We start from the raw sequence: 18,954 nt of genomic DNA, 5'->3' as shown, positions 1-18,954 counted from the left end.
GAATTCCAAGTAGACTCAGGATTGCCTAAGGTCCTATGTTATTTTTGATGGTTTGTTATGATCATATTCTTGAGATATGTTCTTTATCTGATATCTTGTGCTACAGTTACTGACTATTCACATTACATGCTTCTATAGTGGTGATGCTGGCACAGAAGTTCAGATCCTACTGAATAAATTGAGACTTCAAATAGAATAACAGTCTATATACATCAAGCCTAATTTATAAACATTTCTATTTTAACCTTGACTAATCAAGTCCCTGGCACACAAGGTTAAAAATAATAATGAAAAAGAACAAACCAGTTTTCTAAAATAATTATTCTACTCTTCCAATTCTACATACTACAAATAATAGGATGGAATAGTATAGATTGGGATGAGAGAATACAGGATATAAAAGGAAGGGAAAGAAATGTATCCATGGACACCAAGAAGAACTCAAAGGTAAACAATGAAGGGTGGGTTATACATAAATGGATGAGTAGAAGCCAATCAAGAGATTAAGCTGAGTAACAACTATCAACATAGTGAAATAATTGGTTTTTGTTTTTTTTAATTGCCATCTTGGGATATAACAGCTGTAAAAGTTGTGCACCATTACTATTATTTACCCGATCATTTATCATATTTATATTCCATCTATAATAATACATGTTAAACATTCTGTCAAATTTCAAATATATATTTTAATATCTTTTTCAAAAATATAATAAAAATTTCCATAGAGGTTATAATAGAATATTACTGCACTGTAAGAAATGATGAATATGAAAGACACTGAGAAATATCAGAAGACTTATAAGAACTGATACAAAGTGAAATGAGCAGAAACAAGAAAACAATGCACATAAGGACTACTGAAATGTAAGTGAAAAGAATGTTTCACTTCTCAGCCAAAAGAGAAAGTAGAAATTGATTACATTATCAAACTTGGGTCTATAGAAGAAAAGAAAATGTACCTTCCTTCTGAGAAACAACAGATATGTAGCAATGTAGATGTCCTCAGATATAGTGGATGAATTGGTTTGTTTTGGTATCTCCCTTTTTCCTTTTTTTATTAACAAGGGATGACATTATGAGGAAGGGGATGATATATTTGGAAATAAAGATGACATAAGAAAAAGATATCGATTCTTTTATGTAAAGGGCTAGAACTGAGCAAATGCACTTAGATAATGGAGAACGTGAGACGAATTGCCAATTGAACAATTCTCTATTAACATGTTTGAAGATTGACACTCCCCAACTATTTTGTGCTGACTTGATTGGTGTGACAAAGAAGGGGAAGTGACGTGTGTGGGTGGAGTAGGAGGAGGAAATTGAAGCATTCTCCTGGCAGTGGAGAGAGAGAAAGATGGTGTGGAGATTGCTAAATCTAATCTCCTGATGGTGACCACAAAAGACCAAGAATAAAGATTTTTGGTGATCCTGACTCCGGCTGATTTCTGGGAAGACAGAGTTCCAGCACTTTTAACTCACAAAACATTGGCATTTTTCATATTTTTGTTTATCTTGTTAAATATTTCATAATTATATTTTGATCTAGTTTGGCCAATTCCAGAATGCTGTAGACCACATATGGCCCAAGGGATACATGTTTGAGAGTTCCAGATTATATGATCTCAAGGGTCTTATCCAACCCTTATTGGTATAAGGTACTCCCAGGTAGAAAATTCCCTCTATCAATGCAGCTTTGCAACTTACATTCTTATTAAGTTGACTAGAAGCACCTCCAAGTTGAGTAGTAGTAATAATAATAACAACAATAACAGGAACTTATGTAGTACTTTAAAGTTTGCAAAATTCTTTACAAATTTAATTCTTGCAACAACCCTGAGAAATATGTATTATTATCACCCTAATTTTACAGATAATGAAACAGTCAAACACATGGCCAGGATCATTCAGTTGGAAGTATCTGAGGTCACATTAAAAAAAAGTTCTTCCTGACTCCTTGCCCAGGGCTATATGCACTATAGGGCCACCTAGCTGTCCCTGTGACTTACCTATATACATGACTGATATGAGTCAAATAGGCACTTTGAGGTCTTCCTGGCTTTGAGACCATATCTTCGGTCACTCAGCAATAAGGGAAATCCTACTTTGCTTCTCAAATACTCAGAAATGTTATCTCCTGATTCTTACTGATGCTTTCTATGAAGAAATTATCATTAAGACATCTGAAGTCTGTTCTATTAAAGAGGGCCAGTAATTCCTAAATGAGGTCAGCTGGGTAGCACCATGGATAGAGCATGAGTCCTGGAAGTCAGGATGATCTGAATTCAGATCCAGCTTCAAACACTTACTGGTTTGACCTTGGAGTTGAGAAGAGACAGACACAACTGGAGTAACTCAGCAACAACAAAATTCCTAAGCCAGCCTATTCTGTTCAGTAGCCATGCCAAATGATTAACCAGCTTCTGCTAGAAGCTCTCTGGTTCAAGGGAGCTCACTATCTTCCAGAGATAGCTCTCATTATTAGAAGATTTTGCTTATGTCAAATCAAAATGTGCCCCTCTTCCACATCCACTCAGTGCTTTTAGATTTACAATGTCTTTGTATATCATGAACACAAGCGAGAGAAGAGGTTTCTCTAATGGCATTTAGGAAGCTTTTTCTAACTTGTTTTCAGAAAGAAAATAGCACACTGAAAAGAGCTCTAGATGCTGGATCAGAAGCTCTAATCCCCCAAGTCCTGTAAGATCATAATAAAGTCACTGAAGAAACTCAGCATTTAAGTGCCTACTGTGTGCCAGGCATACACTAAGTACTTTAAAATATTGTTCCATTTAATCTTCACAATAAAAAAGGGAGGGGAGTGCCATTATTATCCCATTCCTCAGACATAAAGTGTGGATGAAAGAATCCTCACAGGACCTATCTCACAGAATTTCATGGAAATGCTGAAAGTATTGGTGTATGTTTTTGAAGATAATGCAACAGAAGGAAACAACTTTTCAAATTAAAAAAAGAAGAGATATCTCAAGGTTTAAGCAAATTTTATTTTTACCTTTCTAGAACTGCGTGGATTATAGGATCCATGGTTATCCTGGAAAAAAAAAAAAAGGAAAACAACATTAGCATAAACATGAAAGAAGTCATATCACATTAATGAGCAATCTGTGACTCTAATAAGAATGCAGTTTATCTGTGAAAGTACAATACATAATTCTCATACCTCGAGAGAAGGGAGGATCAAAGATATATAAAGTCAACCAATAAAAATGATACAGTAACAGAAAGGTTGATGCTTCCTTAGATATTATATGTGGATACAGTCCAAAATCAAAGACAACCACAAAACCTAAGTAATTGCTAACGAAATGGGGGATAGCAAACTGTAATAGACAAAGATAGGAGCCAAGCTAATTCTTTGAAATCCAGAGCACCAGCCAAACATGTCTAAAATTTCAAATGTAAAGCTGTAGCAACTCCATATAAAAATGAAATCATTTTTTCCCTGAGTGGGAAAATGCAATTTTATTATAAAGCATTTATTTTGACACCTATTACAAGATGACCCAGAGAATCACAGCTTTTCCATGTTGAGAATTGCTTCTGCAGTCATTTCATCCAATACACAGCCCCCGAGAGAAACCCTATTATAACTCATCTGACAGGGGAGGCAAAGTGCTATCTGCTGACTCAGCCAGAGAACTGGGGTTTAAACTCCATTCCCAAATGAATGAGACTTGGATGACTCAGCATGAGCTGCTTAGCTCCACTGGGCCTCAGTTTCCTCATATTAAAATAAAGAAATTAAATTAGATAGCCTCAGAGAGGTAGAATCCTGTGGTCATAAGAGACTAACCATCCTTTGCCTGAAGACTGGCCCTAAAGGAGAACACATTTATTTCTCCATATTCTATTGGGGTTAATTCTTTCCAATATTGTTTATCAACAAGCCACACAGGAAGGACATGCTGCCTTCATTATCTATCTGTCTATCTACCTGTCTATTTAACTATGTCTGTCCATTTTAACTAGCTAGTTAGCTAGTGAACTATCTGCTTATTTAATTATCTACCTATCTATCCCTTTAATTATCTAGTTATTTATTTGCCTGCCTATTTAACTATCTATGTAATCTATCTCTCTGCCTTCTATCAGTCAATTTAACTATTTATTTCTCCAAATAATTATGTTTGTCTATCTATCTTTCTAGTTAGCTATTTATCTACTGATCAGTCTGTCTATCTATCAATTAATCAATTGATCAATCAGTCTATCTACCTATGTGTATCTATCAATCATCTCTCTATTCACATATTTATGTATATGTATATAGAGAAATATTGCATATATGGATATATGTATATGCATATGTGTAAGGATGCGGTTCCCGCAAAACAAGAAAAGGAAATTATAAGGGCCCTTTAAATGGGCAGGCACAGCGCAACAGGAGATTTGAGTGAACCAGAAGTATTCTCTGTGGATATAGGACTGCCCTGTGGGTGGGATCTTGGCCATATTGAGATAGCTTCATAATGGGTGATGGCGCTCTCACTGGTTGGCTGTGTGTGTGACCTCACAGGCCCTTTATAAGCCCACTGCAGACAGCAGTCTCTCTCTTTAACCTGGCTCCTTAGTCTGGATGGCCAAGCCAAGCTGATGGATAGCCGAGAGAGGTAAGAAGTCTGGTAGTGAACACGTGGATCTTCAGATCAGGTGTTCACTAGGGAGCTGACAAGTCAGAGCATTATGTGAGTAGGTATAATAAAGGCTTTTAAGATTACATGTGGCTGTTCTTGAGCATGTTATTGGTTATTAAACTATAGATTCAAGAAATCATGGCCAGAGACCTTTGAAGGCCTCAAGAGGAGTCGAGCCAGGTAGAGTTGATTCTGCAAAGGTCAGTGGTCAAAGGTACTCTGTTGGGCATAGAATAGACTAGTAATTGTAACTGCCAGGAGGGCATGTTACACATATGCATAGAGATATACATTTCCAGAGATAGGAGAGGAGGTAAAGAAAGAGGGAGGGAAGGAAGGAGGGAGAAATAGAGAAACTGAAAGACAGAGAAAGCAAGAGAGAGGAAGATATGAAAAAAAGATGGGACAGCATAGAAAGGAGATGAGAGAAATAGAAAAAAGAGATTTCTAGTATGTACATATATAAAACTTTTAGTAAGTAAATGGTATATCACATTAATCTTATAATTTCTAAAGGAAATACTGGAACATATATTCAGTTTAAGTGTCACAGCAAGCCAGAAGTCCCTAAAACAGAGTACCTAATAAGTTTTCTAGGTAATATCTCTGGGCAATTAGCACTTGGCATCTAATTGAACATTCAATAATTTGTGTGGAATACAAGTCACCTAAAGTGGTGTGAAAATCTTAAAATCACTCATGTCCAAAAATCAACAATTTGAAATCTAATTGAGCAAACCAGTTAGTAAATTGAGCCTGGCTAATGTGACATGGTGATTATTTTACTTCAGTAACAACCACCAAAATAGTCTAAAATGTGTGGATCATTGGATTTCATCAGTGGTTCAAAATTATCACCAAAAAAGGATCAAATCAATATTGAAAAAAAAAATTTGTTTCATGGTTTTGATAAAGGTAAAAATAGAAATGTCTTGTGAATATCTCAGAATTCAAAGCCTGTACTTACTTTGAAGATTTCCCTGGGTTTCTTAAAAGTAGAGATATTTGTATTTTTTTCATTCAGTTGTTTTCAATTGTATCCAACTCTTTGTGTTTCCTTTTGGGGGGAGAATCTTGGCAAAGATACTAGAATGGTTAGTCATTTCCTTTTCCAGATAATTTGACAGATGAGGAAACTGAGACCAAGAGGGTTAAGTGACTCCCAGAGTCACATAGCTAATAAGTGTTTGACGCTAGATTTGACTCCAGTTCTGGCATTCTTCTCACTGGACCACCTAGCATAGTCCATAACACACAGTAGGCATTTAATAAATACTATTATTTGATCCCCAAGGTGACAGTGACCTTTCACAAAAATTACTTTGCATTTATTTTTTAATATTTTGATAGGCCTGTTTAGACTATGATCCCTGATCTTGAACATCAAACCAAGCTAACTACTTCCACGGATAATCTGAGAAAATGGCACAAAGACTAAATCAATCCAGATGAAATATTCCAAGTCAGCTATTTCAAAGGGCTACTATAATAGCATCTTTACGGAACCTCCTTCCAGTTATATCCAGTATTCCAGTGATTTGTGGTCAAAGAAGAACTGGAGTACATTATGGAATGTAAAATGGACCAATGCAGACAATATTGAAAGGGAAGCAATAAACTAGGAATTTTTTTATATTCAAAGGTTCTGATAAAGACCTCATTTCTAAAATATGTAGAGAATTAACTTAAATTTATAAGAATACAAGCCATTCTCCAATTAATATATGGTCAAAGAGATATGAACAATTTTCAGATGAAGAAATTAAAAGCATTTTTAGTTATATGAAAAGATGTTCCAAATCACTATTGATCAGAGAAATGTAATTAAGACAACTCTGAGGTACCACTACATACCTCTCAGATTGGCTAAAATGACAGGAAAAGATAATGATAAACATTGGAGGAGATGTGGGAAAACCAGGACATTAATACATTGTTGGTAGAGTTGTGAATTGATTCAACCATTCTGGAGAACAATTTGGAATTATGTCCAAAAGGCTATCAAACTGTCTTTTTATCCAGCAGCATCTCTACTAAGCCTGTATCCCAAAGAGATTATAAAAAAGGGAAAGGGACTTACATGCACAAAACTGTTTGTGATGGCCCTTTTTATCGTGGCAAGAAACTGGAAACTGAGTGGATGTTCATCACTTGGAGAACAGCTGAACAAGGTATGGTATATGAATGCTATGGGATATTATTGTTCTATAAGAAACAACCAGCAGGATGATTTCAGAGAGTCCCAGAGAGACTTACATGAACTGATGCTAAGTGAAGTGAATAGAACTAGGAGACCACTGCGTATGACAATGGCAAGATAATAGGATGATCAATTCTGATGCATGTGGCTCTTTTCAACAATGAGATGATTCAGGCCAGTTCCAATGTTTTTGGGATGAAGAGAGCCATCTGCACTCAGAGAGAAGACTGTGGGAACTGAGTGTGGATCACAAACATAATATTTTCACCTTTTTATTGTTGTCTGCTTGCATTTTTGGTTTTCTTTCTCATTTTTTTTCCTCTTTGATCTGATTTTTCTCATGTAACATGACAATTGTGGAAGTGTGTATAGAAAAAATTTGGAACACAAGGTTTTGCAAGGGTGAATGTTGAAAATTATCTATGCATATGTTTTGAAAATAAAAAGCATTAATAATAAAAAAGAAAGATTTTCTTCAAAAAGGAGAGAGGACTGCTTGCTTTCTTATTAAATAACTATTCCTTTTCTTATCTATTTCAATTTTATATACTTTACTCACTAGTCATTTGCTTTTTAGTAATAGTTCACAGTGAGTAAACTCAATGTAAATTCTGTGAGTTTACAGAATCACATATTTGGAGCTGGAAAGAACTGTTAGGACTAGAAGGAATTTACTCTATGACAGACTCTATGGGACAAGTGGTCAACTAGTCTCTGCCTGGAGACCTCCAATAATGAGACACCCACTGCCTCTCAAAGAAAAATTAAGTTTAAAAAAATTGGCAAAAATTAGGCCATTAAAATGTCACACAGACAATTTTGCTCTGTAAAGAAGTGGAAAGGATCTGTATTTCTAACATATCTGATAACCTGCTCATTTTTAATTCCTTAAATTGGTTTCTTTACCATTTGTTTACACAACATTTATTGAATTAAATAGAAAGTACCCAGACCATGTATAAATGTTTGTTGAGTTGAATAATTTGTTGAATTAAAGTATTAGATGGAAGAATACACAGAAGAATGTAATTGCTGACACAAGCTAGAGAAGTTCAGTAGAGGAAGAATTGGCAATTGGCTTGGGTGATTACAGCAGACTTCTTGGAGATAAAGTGAAGAAGGAACACTAGGGGGGGAAATGGAACAACTAGAAACAAAAGTGGCATTCATTGTGTGGGAAATAGTGGGGACAAAGACAGGTATAAGACTTGGGGAAACATGGAAAATCACATAGCAGCTAAGGAAGAATAAGGAAAGCATCAGGAATAAGAGAACATATTCAATGACCATCATCATGTATAGGAAAGTAGCCCCCTGGCATTAGAATTCAGATTGCACACCACAGAAAACTAAGGATGAAACATTTTTCTAGGTAGAGATGATGGGCAAACTACAGGAATGAAGAGTTCCAGTGGTGAAACTGCTTTCTGTTGCCCAGCTATTTCATTCAATTTCATTGTGAATGGGTTCTATAGAGTAAGGTTGGTTTATTGGAAAGGGACAATGATGTAGAAAAAAAATTGAAATCAACAATTATTTTAGAAAGAAAAAAAGGATTGCACTTGGCTTCAGGAGAAACCCAGGTTTAAATACCACCTCTAATACTGGTGAGTAAGTCATAACCACTCTGTGCCTCAGTTTCCCCATCTGGGAAATATTTATGATACCAATCTCCCTTCATGGCTTCTTATTAAATGAGATAAACTAGGGGCAATGAGATATAAAGATCAGCTCTTAAGAAGTGGGATTTGTTCAATGTACATTTAAAATAATGTACATAATAAATAATTTCCTAGAGCTGCAGAAGTGGGCCTTCAGAGAAAGCCCAGAGATAGATCTGTCAATTTGGATGGCGCCCAACCAAGGTCAATGTAGCCAATGAGATTTCAGAAAGAGTGAGAAGAACAGAGGGGTAAGGGCTGAGCCTTGGAAAACACCCACATTTAAAGATCAGATGGAAGAAGGAGAGCTTGCAAAGCAAAGAGAAGTTAAAAAGGAGAGATCTAATGTTAAGGCAGCCAAGGAAATAAGTTTCCTGGGATGTTTTTTGATTAACTGTGGAATTCAATTAGATATGCATCGTTGGATTCCCAAACCATAATATGGAGCTAGCTACTCCGAGGAACAGCTGAGCTCATCAATGCCAACTGAAACTACTGGAGTTATATTTATTTCCTTTTAAGAATTTTTTTTAGCTTAATTACTGCTGCAAAACCCATTGAAAAAGCTGGGTAATATATCAAGGTAATATCCTCATTAACCTTGATCATAAAAACATAACACAGCCTATATTTTCATGCTCTGAATCTTTTGTTCTAATTTGGAAAAGGGAATAGAGGGCACATGAAAGCTCAAACTTAATAGTTCCTTACAGGAAGGCTGGTTTGGTACAAAATGGCACTATGATACATGTTTCTAGAGTTCCACTAATATGGCTCTGGGTGAGCATTATGACAATTGACCAAAGAGCCAGGTGGACAGAGCACTGGACTTGGAGCCAGAAAATATGGGATCATATCCTAATTTTCCCACTTAATGAGTGATCTTGGGTATGAAAATCATGTAAATTCTTTTCTTTAATTAAGGAAAGATCAATTTCTTTGATTTCTTTGATTTCTTTTTGAATATGGAAGTTGGAACTGATGGCCTTGAAGGTACTTCCAAGTTCCCGATCCATATTGTCCCAGCTATCATCTTTCCTGGGCTCCATGGGTGCAAGAATGCCTGCTATTCCATTCCAAAATCTACCTTCAGGAACCTCTTCTTTGGAAGCAAATCATTTGTGGTTCACTACACTCAGAACACTGGCAAGCTTGGCTTTCTGAATTGTTCCTGGCACATCTGACACCTCCTCCACACAAGCTGCACCTTACAAATCAGGCTTTGGCTTTGAGGATTCTCTAAGAAATCCTGGCTGGTTCAGGTTATAAAGACAAGGCCAATTCACATGACCTCTTCTTCTGTGAAATGGTGATTATGACCTCCCGCCTCTCCTTGTAGCATCTCCAATACTGTGCAACTAAAGAAGGGGCTATCCTGACATGACCCAAGAGATTGACAGCTTGTAAGGGCAGGTTATTGGAGAAGTCCCAAAAGCGCTACTGTCAAGAAACCCCAGAGAGCCAGCCTCACATCTTCTGACAGCTTTAGAAATGATGGAGCTTGCAAGCAATAATTTAATCTGACTCACCGAATGGAGTCTACCAGAATATAGGTTCAGTCTTTCCCCAAAAGCATATATACATATATGTGTGCATACAGACATATGAGATATATATGTATATATAATATATATGTAGGTACATATGTGAATGCATATATACATATAGATGACATATAAGTTATACACATGTGTGTATATACATACAGGTGCATATACATATATATATATATAAGATACACAATAATAAGATATACACATATATATATATATATAAAGTATACACATGCATATATGTACAGAGTGTGTTAATATATTAATATATAAGATATATACAAATATAAAATATATACATACATATATACATATTTGTGTATATACACAGATATATAAGATATACAAATATGTATGAATATAGATATGTGATACATACACATGTGTATTACATGTGTGTACATACAGATACATAAGATAAGATCTTACATAAGATGTATGTATATGGACAATAATTTATCTACCTATATGAGATCATTGTATGTATGTATGCATATATGTATACATGCATACAGATGTGTTCATATATGTATACATCTAGAATGCACAATTGAGGACCAGAACACCATACTGATATCATTTTTTTTCAGATATCAGCAATCAAATCTGATAAGTCTAGGGATGGAAAAATGTTTCAATAGTTTATACAAAAACTGAAATATTATTATTATTTTGTAAAAGTTTATATATTTATCCACACACAAATAGACACAAGCACATCAATATGTTTTCTCTCTAGTAGACTGTAAATAATTTGGAGCTTATATTTTATATATTCTTTTATTTTTTATTTTATTTTCATTAAGAAGGTTAAAATAGGCCATAAAGAGAAGATAACCCAATCAACAAGCTCTTCTTAAATACCTGTTTGGCTCAATAAATGCAAAAATAAAAACTAGTAAGCCCTTGTTCTCCAAGAGCTTATTTTCTATTGGGGGAACAATAGGTGCACACACAAATATATCCCCATATATTCATATATAGACATGCATATATTGTTTTGTTTTTGTCTTTGTTTTTTTTTTTTTTTTTTTTTTTTTTTCCTGAGGGTGGGGTTAAATGACTTGCCCAGGATCACACAGCTAGGAAGTGTTAAGTGTCTGAGACCAGATTTGAACTTGGGTCCTCCTGAATTCAAGGCTGGTGATCTATCCACTGCACCACCTAGCTGCCCCCTAGACATGCATATATACAAAAATGCACCTATACACACATACCCATGTGCATGCATAAATCTATCCATTTATGCACAATACAGTGATATAAAATATTTCCAAAATCAATGCATGGTCTTTTGCAGGTAGAAAATGCTAGCCTCTGTGAGGTAGAAAAAGTCTGGCATCCTGTAGTGCTGGAGCACACAGGAGAGCTGCTGAAATACACGGGAGCCACCTGACAGTGGCTGCTAAGATCCAACCCAGAATGGATCTCCTCTTGTGAGAGGATGATAAAAGGGGACTGAGAGGCAATTGCTGTCCTCTGACCTCTCTGACTGAGAAGCCATTGCATTGTCTGACCTCTCTCCTCTTCCCTCTGCCTCCAATTTATCTCATTCCTAGTCTGCAACACCTGTGTCAGCAAAGGCTGCCTTGCAGCTCCTTCAGATGTTATGATCCACAACTGTGGAGGCTCTTGGGGAATTGACCTGTCCTTTAACAATGTAGGAAATGGTGAGTCAGCCCCTTTGTAAAGGAAAGGAGCAATTCTAGAGGATGTGGGAGAGGAAGGAGAGCTTTTAAGACTCAAGGTTGGGGTCTGGGACTGCCTTGGATCTGGAATCAGGACATCAAGCTTCAAATCCCAGTTATGATATGAACTAGGTACATGACCACAAGGAAGTCATGTCCCCAAATGGACCCTCCCTTTTTTCATGTGAAAATGGGCTGACTTTAACACTTTCACAACCTAGCTCATTTTGTTTTTATTAAGAAAAGTGTTTTGTATACTTTGAAGCATTAGAAAAATGGAAAATATTTTATTTCTTATTTGAGAGGAAGAAAAAGGGAATAAGCATTTATATAGTACCTACTATGTTCCAGGCACTGTGCTAAGTACTTCACAAATATCTTATTTGATCCTCACAACAACCCTTTGTTGTCACAAACATGCTTTTATTAAGAAACTGAGACAGAAAGAGGTGTAGTAATAACTTGACCAGGATCACTAGAGCTGATCCTAAATATTGTAGGCTGGATTTGAACTCAGCAGGAAATAGCAACCCCATTTCAGGATCCTAGCCAAGAAAATCCTAAATGGATTTATCAAGAGTCAGACATGGCTGACTGAACAGATGATTGAACCACAAGCCAAAACAAAAACCAACCCAATTCTCTATCCACCTAGTCCCTACTCTTGATCTTTTTAATGCAAATCCATTTTAATGTACCTGCCAATCTGATTAGCCCCATTGTGTAACTATTTTACCAGATCTTTTTTTTTTTTTTTTTTTTTTTAAATCAAGGTAAGATGTAACATATAGAAAGAAAGAAGAGAAAAAAAAAAAAAAAAAAAAAAAAAAAAACCTACTTCAGAAGAGAAAAAACCTTGGGGGAAAGAAGCTTTTTGCTATAAACAGAAAGCTGTTATCCTGTTTCCAATATTTCTAAAATGCCGGACATAGAACACTGTTTGTCACAACATGTTCCAGACTCCTCTTCACCTAGGGGATTTGTCATTTCAATGGCTTACTCTCTTTCTTCCTTTTAGTGCTTTAATGAGGAATGAGTCATCTAGTGATTTCCCTTCCTTATTTCTAACTTCAATACCTAAGGCAAAAAAACCAAGTTATTTCTCTCTCCTTTCCTTCTTCTTCTCCTCACACACTCCCTCATCCAAAAATGTTTCCTGTCACACAGGAGAAAACTGCAGTGAAAACTGACCAGCAGTTGACCCAGAGCCTCACAGTATGCTGATTTGTGTTCTTGCCAAAAAGCTAAAGGTCTGATGGAACCCAAGGGGCCAGCTTGGAATAGTAGACAAGTTCACAGATGATTCAGTCATTCAATAAGTTATTTGTTTTGTTTTCTTTTAATCATACACTTACTCTGTATGGACACTGTGCTAAGGATTGAGGAATTAAGATTAAAAACAAGACAATCAATCAGAAAATATCTATTAAGCACATACTAGGTACAAGGCTAGGGGCTGGGAGAAACAATTGAAAACAAAACAATCAATATACATTTATTAAGCACCTACTAGATACAAGGCATTGTGTTAGAAGCAAGGGAACCTAAGATTAAAAAAGAGGCAAAATACAATATCTACCCTCAAAGAGCTTACATTCTTTGGAGAAGAAAATTACATGTATACAGATAAATACAAAATATACATAAACTAAATGCAGAGTCATCTCAGTGGGAAAGGCTTTCACAACTGGGGTGGCCAGAAAAGGCTTCTTGTAGAACAGAGTACATCACTTTAGAATCAAGGGAAACTGGGGCTCCGAGAGGCCAAGGTGGAAGGAATCACATTCCAGGGAAAAGTCCCAGAAGTGGGAAATGGAATGTCCTATAAGGGGAACAGCGAATAACAGGCCAGGTTGGCTGGAATGTAGACTGTACAAAGAGGAGGAATTTGAAATAAGCCTAGAAAAGTAAAGCAGTGCTATACTGAGAAGGGTTTTAGACTCCAAACAGTACATTTGCTAGAAAGGTTTTGTTTCTATTTAATTTATATGACTAGAGAAGTGCCAGATACCACATTTAAAATATTGATTCAATATTAAGATACTAAAGCATCACTTTATATCTTGCTTTCATTATTATATCAATAAACTGATGAGGTTTCCGATTCTCTTTCATCTTGAGAGTCCTGATATTGAAAATACATAATGTTGAGAAGTTGCTATAGTAACCACCATACAGCTACACATTTTCCATGGCAACCAGGCCTTGGTGGAATACTAATGAGTACCCAGGGCAACAGGAAAGTTTAAGAGGTGATGACTAAAGACCAAAGCTTTTCTACAGTGTTTGTAAGAAATGCTACAAATGCTTTTCTATGTGAAATAAATATATTCCATAATATAAAGCATGTTAGCTAGAACAAATGAAATGGCTATGGAAAGTCTACTGTGAGGATCTCAAAGGCCCATGATCTGAAGATCTCCTAATTATCCACTGTGGTGAAGGATTTTCCTCACAAAACTCTGGGTTTGCTCATGTTTATATCAGAGAGGCAGCAACTGGACTGCTAAGCATTTAAATCCAGCCTTAGACACTTCCTAGCTATGTGACTCGGTGTATAACTCCTCTGGTTTCATGCAGAAGAGAGGGAGATGGACACCATGACCTCTAAAGTCCTTCCCAGCCTTAAACCTATGAGTATAGAATATTATGAAACTAGTCCCTTAGATAATCATGTTCCTATGTAAAATAGGAATAGTTGTTTCCTTGTCTGTGTATCCTCATGATTTAGCATACAGTAGGCACCTAACATATGCTGCTGACTGACTGACAGAAGGAATAATAGAAAGGGAAAAGTAGAGTCTCAGGAGAGTGATTAGGAAAACACAGGGATTTAGTGCCTGTTAAGTGGTCACTGGAAATCTCCTCTGAACTTGAGTTTCCTCATCTAAAAATATTCCATTCTCTGCTGTCTAAACAACCAATAGTAGATGGATGCAAGACCTATAATATGGTAGCCTTTCTGGGCAGTGTGCTGACCTTCTCTTGGCTTTCTGGACAGAGGGCCTTAGCTCTAAGTAACAGAGGAACAATGATAACTAGCAAGTTGTAGTGTTGAACAGTGGCCGGGGTTGGTCTCATGGCCAGGAAGACAGGGGTTAAGATCCACCTCTGACACGTGGATTAGGATAGCCTTGAACATGGTGTTTTATCTCTCATGGTCCCAGACAACTAAGGCTCTTTAGAGAAATCACTGATGTGACTATGTAATCCTGGATCAGTCATTTAATGACTCAAAGCTCTATATAATTTTCTGTGGCTAGAAATTGTAGAGGAAAGCTGAGTTGTACTGGAGGAGAAAGTTCCTTCCCAGAAGTTCACCACATAGGTCCAATTCGTGTATTTGTGTATTATATGTGTATATCTACATATATGTACATAGGCACCTATTTGTAATATGTATGTGTGGGATGCTTCTTATAACTCAATTGGGTGGGGGGAATGGTGGGGGAGGTTTTAGAATTCTAACTTAGGTTGCCCTGACTTCAAGACCAACTCTCAGTTCACTATTCTATACTCCTCAAAGGTTTAATAATAGCTCCAATTTCTATAGCCATCTACATTTTACAAAGTGCTTTCCTCTCCATAAAGATCCTGATGCTCAGTTCTATCTCCCTTCCATTGTTTCTAAACACACACACACACACACACACACACACACACACACACACACACACACACACATTCAGACCTTATCATCTCTTTTCTGTATTATTATAACCACCTCTGAATTCTTTTCCCTACTTCCAGTCTCCTCCTGATTTAATGAATCATTCACACAGCTCCCAAAATCATCTTTTTAAAAGCCAAACAGACTCCATTCTTCTTTTCATTGGCTCCATGTTGAGATGTCTCCACACCATCCAGTTGAAAGTGTCCAATAAGCTACTAGTGATGTGAGTCTAAAGGTCAGGGTAGAAACTGGGACCAGAAATAAATAGGTAGGTAGGTAAATGATAACTAGATAGATAGAAATGGATGGATAAATGGCTAGGCAGATGGATAGACAGACACAGACATAAAGACAGACACATAGATAGATAGATAGATAGATAGATAGATAGATAGATAGATAGATGGATGGATGGATAGATAGGCAGATGGATAGATGGATGGATGGATGGATGGATGGATGGATGGATGGATGGATGGATGGATGGATGGATAGATAGATAGATAGATAGATAGATAGATAGATAGATAGATGGATGGATGGATGGATGGATGGATGGATGGATGGATGGATGGATGGATAGATAGATAGATAGATAGATAGATAGATAGATAGATAGGCAGTTGCATAGATAGATAGATAGGCAGATGGACAGATAGACAGATAGACAGACAGACAGACAGATAGATTGATTGATAGGCAGATGGACAGATAGATAGATAGATAGATAGATAGATAGATAGATAGATAGACAGATAGACAGGTAGATAGGCAGATGCACAGATAGATAAAATAGGTAGAGAAGTAAGTAGATAATTAGATAGGTAGATGGATAGATAAGAAGATACATAATTAGATAGATTAGATCAGTAACTAGACAGACAGACACAGACTGTCATAGACGGATATATATCCATGACGCATCTGCAGAGATACTAATTAAATCCATGGAAGCTAATGAGATTACCAAGAAACCATGGAGGCAGTCAGTTGTTCAGTCAATAAGCATTTATTAAGCATCTACTATGCTCTAGGGATTGTGCTGGCAAAAAAAACAATTTCTGCCCTTCAGGAGCTCATAGACAACATGAGCAAGACAACATGAAATAAAGGTCTACAAACACAATATATACAGGACAAAGTGGCAGTGGTTGGTAGAGGAAATGTTCTGGCAGTAAGAAGGAATAAGGGAGGGATTTTGGTAAAAGCAGGGTTTTAGCTGAGACTTGAAGAAAACCAGACAAATCAAGGGATGAAGTTAAAGAGGGACAGAATTCCAGGCAGCACACAGCCTTTGAAATGCTGAATTTTATGTATACTAACTCTGATCATAAACATTGTATCACAATATTGTTATGCCTTCTCTTTAAATTATCTTGTATCTATTTTGATTTAACTCAAATATTACTAGTTTTGTTGCGAATGTAACATTTCCTGGTAACTAAGTTGTTTAGGTAACTCAATGTCAATACAATTAGAGTAAGGGATTTCAGTACTAATGTCCTTAAAAGTACACAAAAGAGGGAAAGTCTACTCATCTTCAAACTGAAAATGAGGAGCAAATGGTATTCTTCAAACACCTGTGTTGGCAGTGCCAAGGTTGCATTTAGGACTTTTTATTAAAAATTCTAATAATGTTTATCTTTTCCCAGTTCTATTCCCAACTCCAACTCTACAGTTATACATACCTTAAAGAAAAAAAATATAATCTCAGTAATTAAATTAGATCTGTATTTTCTCAGGAGTTAGCAAACATTAATATGTTAATGCCCAAGCAAATATAAAGTTCCATTTCCTCTGATAACATAGGGTAAAATTTGAATCTAGAGCCTTAGTAGCTTTCTGTGTTTTTCTGAGTTGGGAATGAGTTTCTGTTTTCTTGCTGCAGTTTATTTTCTCACTTGACAAACTGTGAAATTTCTAACTTTTGTCCCTTTCTTGAGTGCAATTAACACATATGGAATCTTTTAAAAATGACTTCTTAAGCTTTTCCCTCCTTTTTCATCTGAAAGATCTGAAAGTAATACAAGGTTCCCAAAAACCTCAGACAGTTTAAAACAATGGTTTTTAATTTTTTTTGATCATGTGAGCCTAAAAATCTAAAAAAGGAATAGAGTACATTCCTCCAATATTTACTTCTTATAAATAAAATACATAAATATATATGAAATATCAATTATTTTTCACATCTGTGATGTCATATTCAAATAGGGTCACTAATCCATATTTAAGGATACATAAGGTAGCATGTTGATTTTGAAAGCTACATTTTTTATTTAATAGCTTTTAATTTAAAAAAAAAATACATACAAAGATAGTTTTCAACATCCATCTTTGACAAACCTTGTGTTCCAAATTTTTCTCTCTCCCTCCCCCCTCTTTTCCCTAGAAAGCAAGTAATTCAATATGAGTTAAACATCTTCTAAACACATTTCAACATTTAGCATGCTGCACAAGAAAAATCAGCTCAAAAGGGGGAAAAAGTGAGAAAGAAAAAAAAAAACTAAGCAAACAAACAACAGTGAAATACTATGTTGTGGTCCAAATTCAGTTTCTATAATCTTCCCTCTGAATACAGATGGCACTTTCCATTCCAAATCTATTAGAATTGCCTTGAATCACCTCATTGTTGAAAAGAGAAAAGTCCATCACAATGGATCATCACATGATCTTGTGCTGCTGTGTACAATGTTCCCTTGGTTCCACTCACTTCAGTTCCCATCAGTCCACATAAATTTTTCTAGTCTTTTCTGAAATCAGTCTGCTTATCATTTCTTATAGAACAATAATATTGAAAACCACATATTAGCATAATCGATGTTTTAATGTATTTTTATGTATTTTATTAAATATTTCCCAGGTTTCTTGTCTGACATATTTGATGGGTATTGTAATGCTTAACACAAAATAGAAATTTTTGAAAAAGGGATGTGATACAGATGAAATGATATTTGATCATAGAACTCAGAGGAAATCATCTGTGTTTATTGAGTGGGTGAGTGACATTGTCAGATATTAGCTTTAGGAAAATATTTCTTAATTTAGTGGAAAGTAACTTAGGGAGAAGCAGAGATACCAATCAAGACCATCACAATAATAAGGTGACTGTTACAAGAATAATCCAAGCGTTAAAATACTGATGAAGGTTGGAATTAGAGTAGGTAATGAGGAATCCAAATTATCCCTCTTTGCAGATAATATGATGGTATATTTAGAGAATCCCAGAGAATAAACAAAAAACCTATTGGAAATAATTCACAACTTTAGCAAAGTTGCAGGATACAAAATAAATCCACATAAATCATCAGCATTTTTATATATCACTATCAAAATCCAATAGCAAGAAATACAAAGAGAAATCCCATTTAAAATAACTGTCAATAGTATAAAATATTTGGGAATCTGCCAAGGGAAAGTCAGGAACTATATGAGCAAAACTGCAAAACACTTTCCACACAAATAAAATCAGATCTAGACAACTGGAAAAATATCAAATGCTCTTGGATAGGTCAAGTGAATATAAT

General features: G+C 35.9%; 1 protein-coding gene and 1 long non-coding RNA gene across 2 annotated transcripts in view; one reads left to right on the top strand and one right to left on the bottom strand.

Annotated features, from left to right (window-relative positions):
- The window catches only part of ANK3 (ankyrin 3), a 702,347-nt gene that overhangs the window by 606,788 nt on the left and 76,605 nt on the right, over nucleotides 1–18,954 (bottom strand). The window contains exon 2 of the mRNA XM_074297039.1: nucleotides 3,014–3,052. Within this exon, the coding sequence (XP_074153140.1) occupies nucleotides 3,014–3,052 (39 nt within the window). The remainder of the gene's footprint in view (nucleotides 1–3,013; nucleotides 3,053–18,954) is intronic.
- Nucleotides 4,570–6,296, top strand: LOC141559019 (uncharacterized). The gene is made up of 3 exons (XR_012487198.1): nucleotides 4,570–4,631; nucleotides 4,782–4,855; nucleotides 6,006–6,296. It is a non-coding gene; the product is annotated as an uncharacterized LOC141559019 (long non-coding RNA).

The sequence above is a fragment of the Sminthopsis crassicaudata genome, chromosome 2 (assembly GCF_048593235.1).
Source record: "Sminthopsis crassicaudata isolate SCR6 chromosome 2, ASM4859323v1, whole genome shotgun sequence".
NCBI classification, from domain to species: Eukaryota; Metazoa; Chordata; class Mammalia; order Dasyuromorphia; family Dasyuridae; genus Sminthopsis; species Sminthopsis crassicaudata.
Note: the sequence above shows the minus strand (reverse complement) of the source record. Positions and strands in the feature narration are given on the sequence as shown.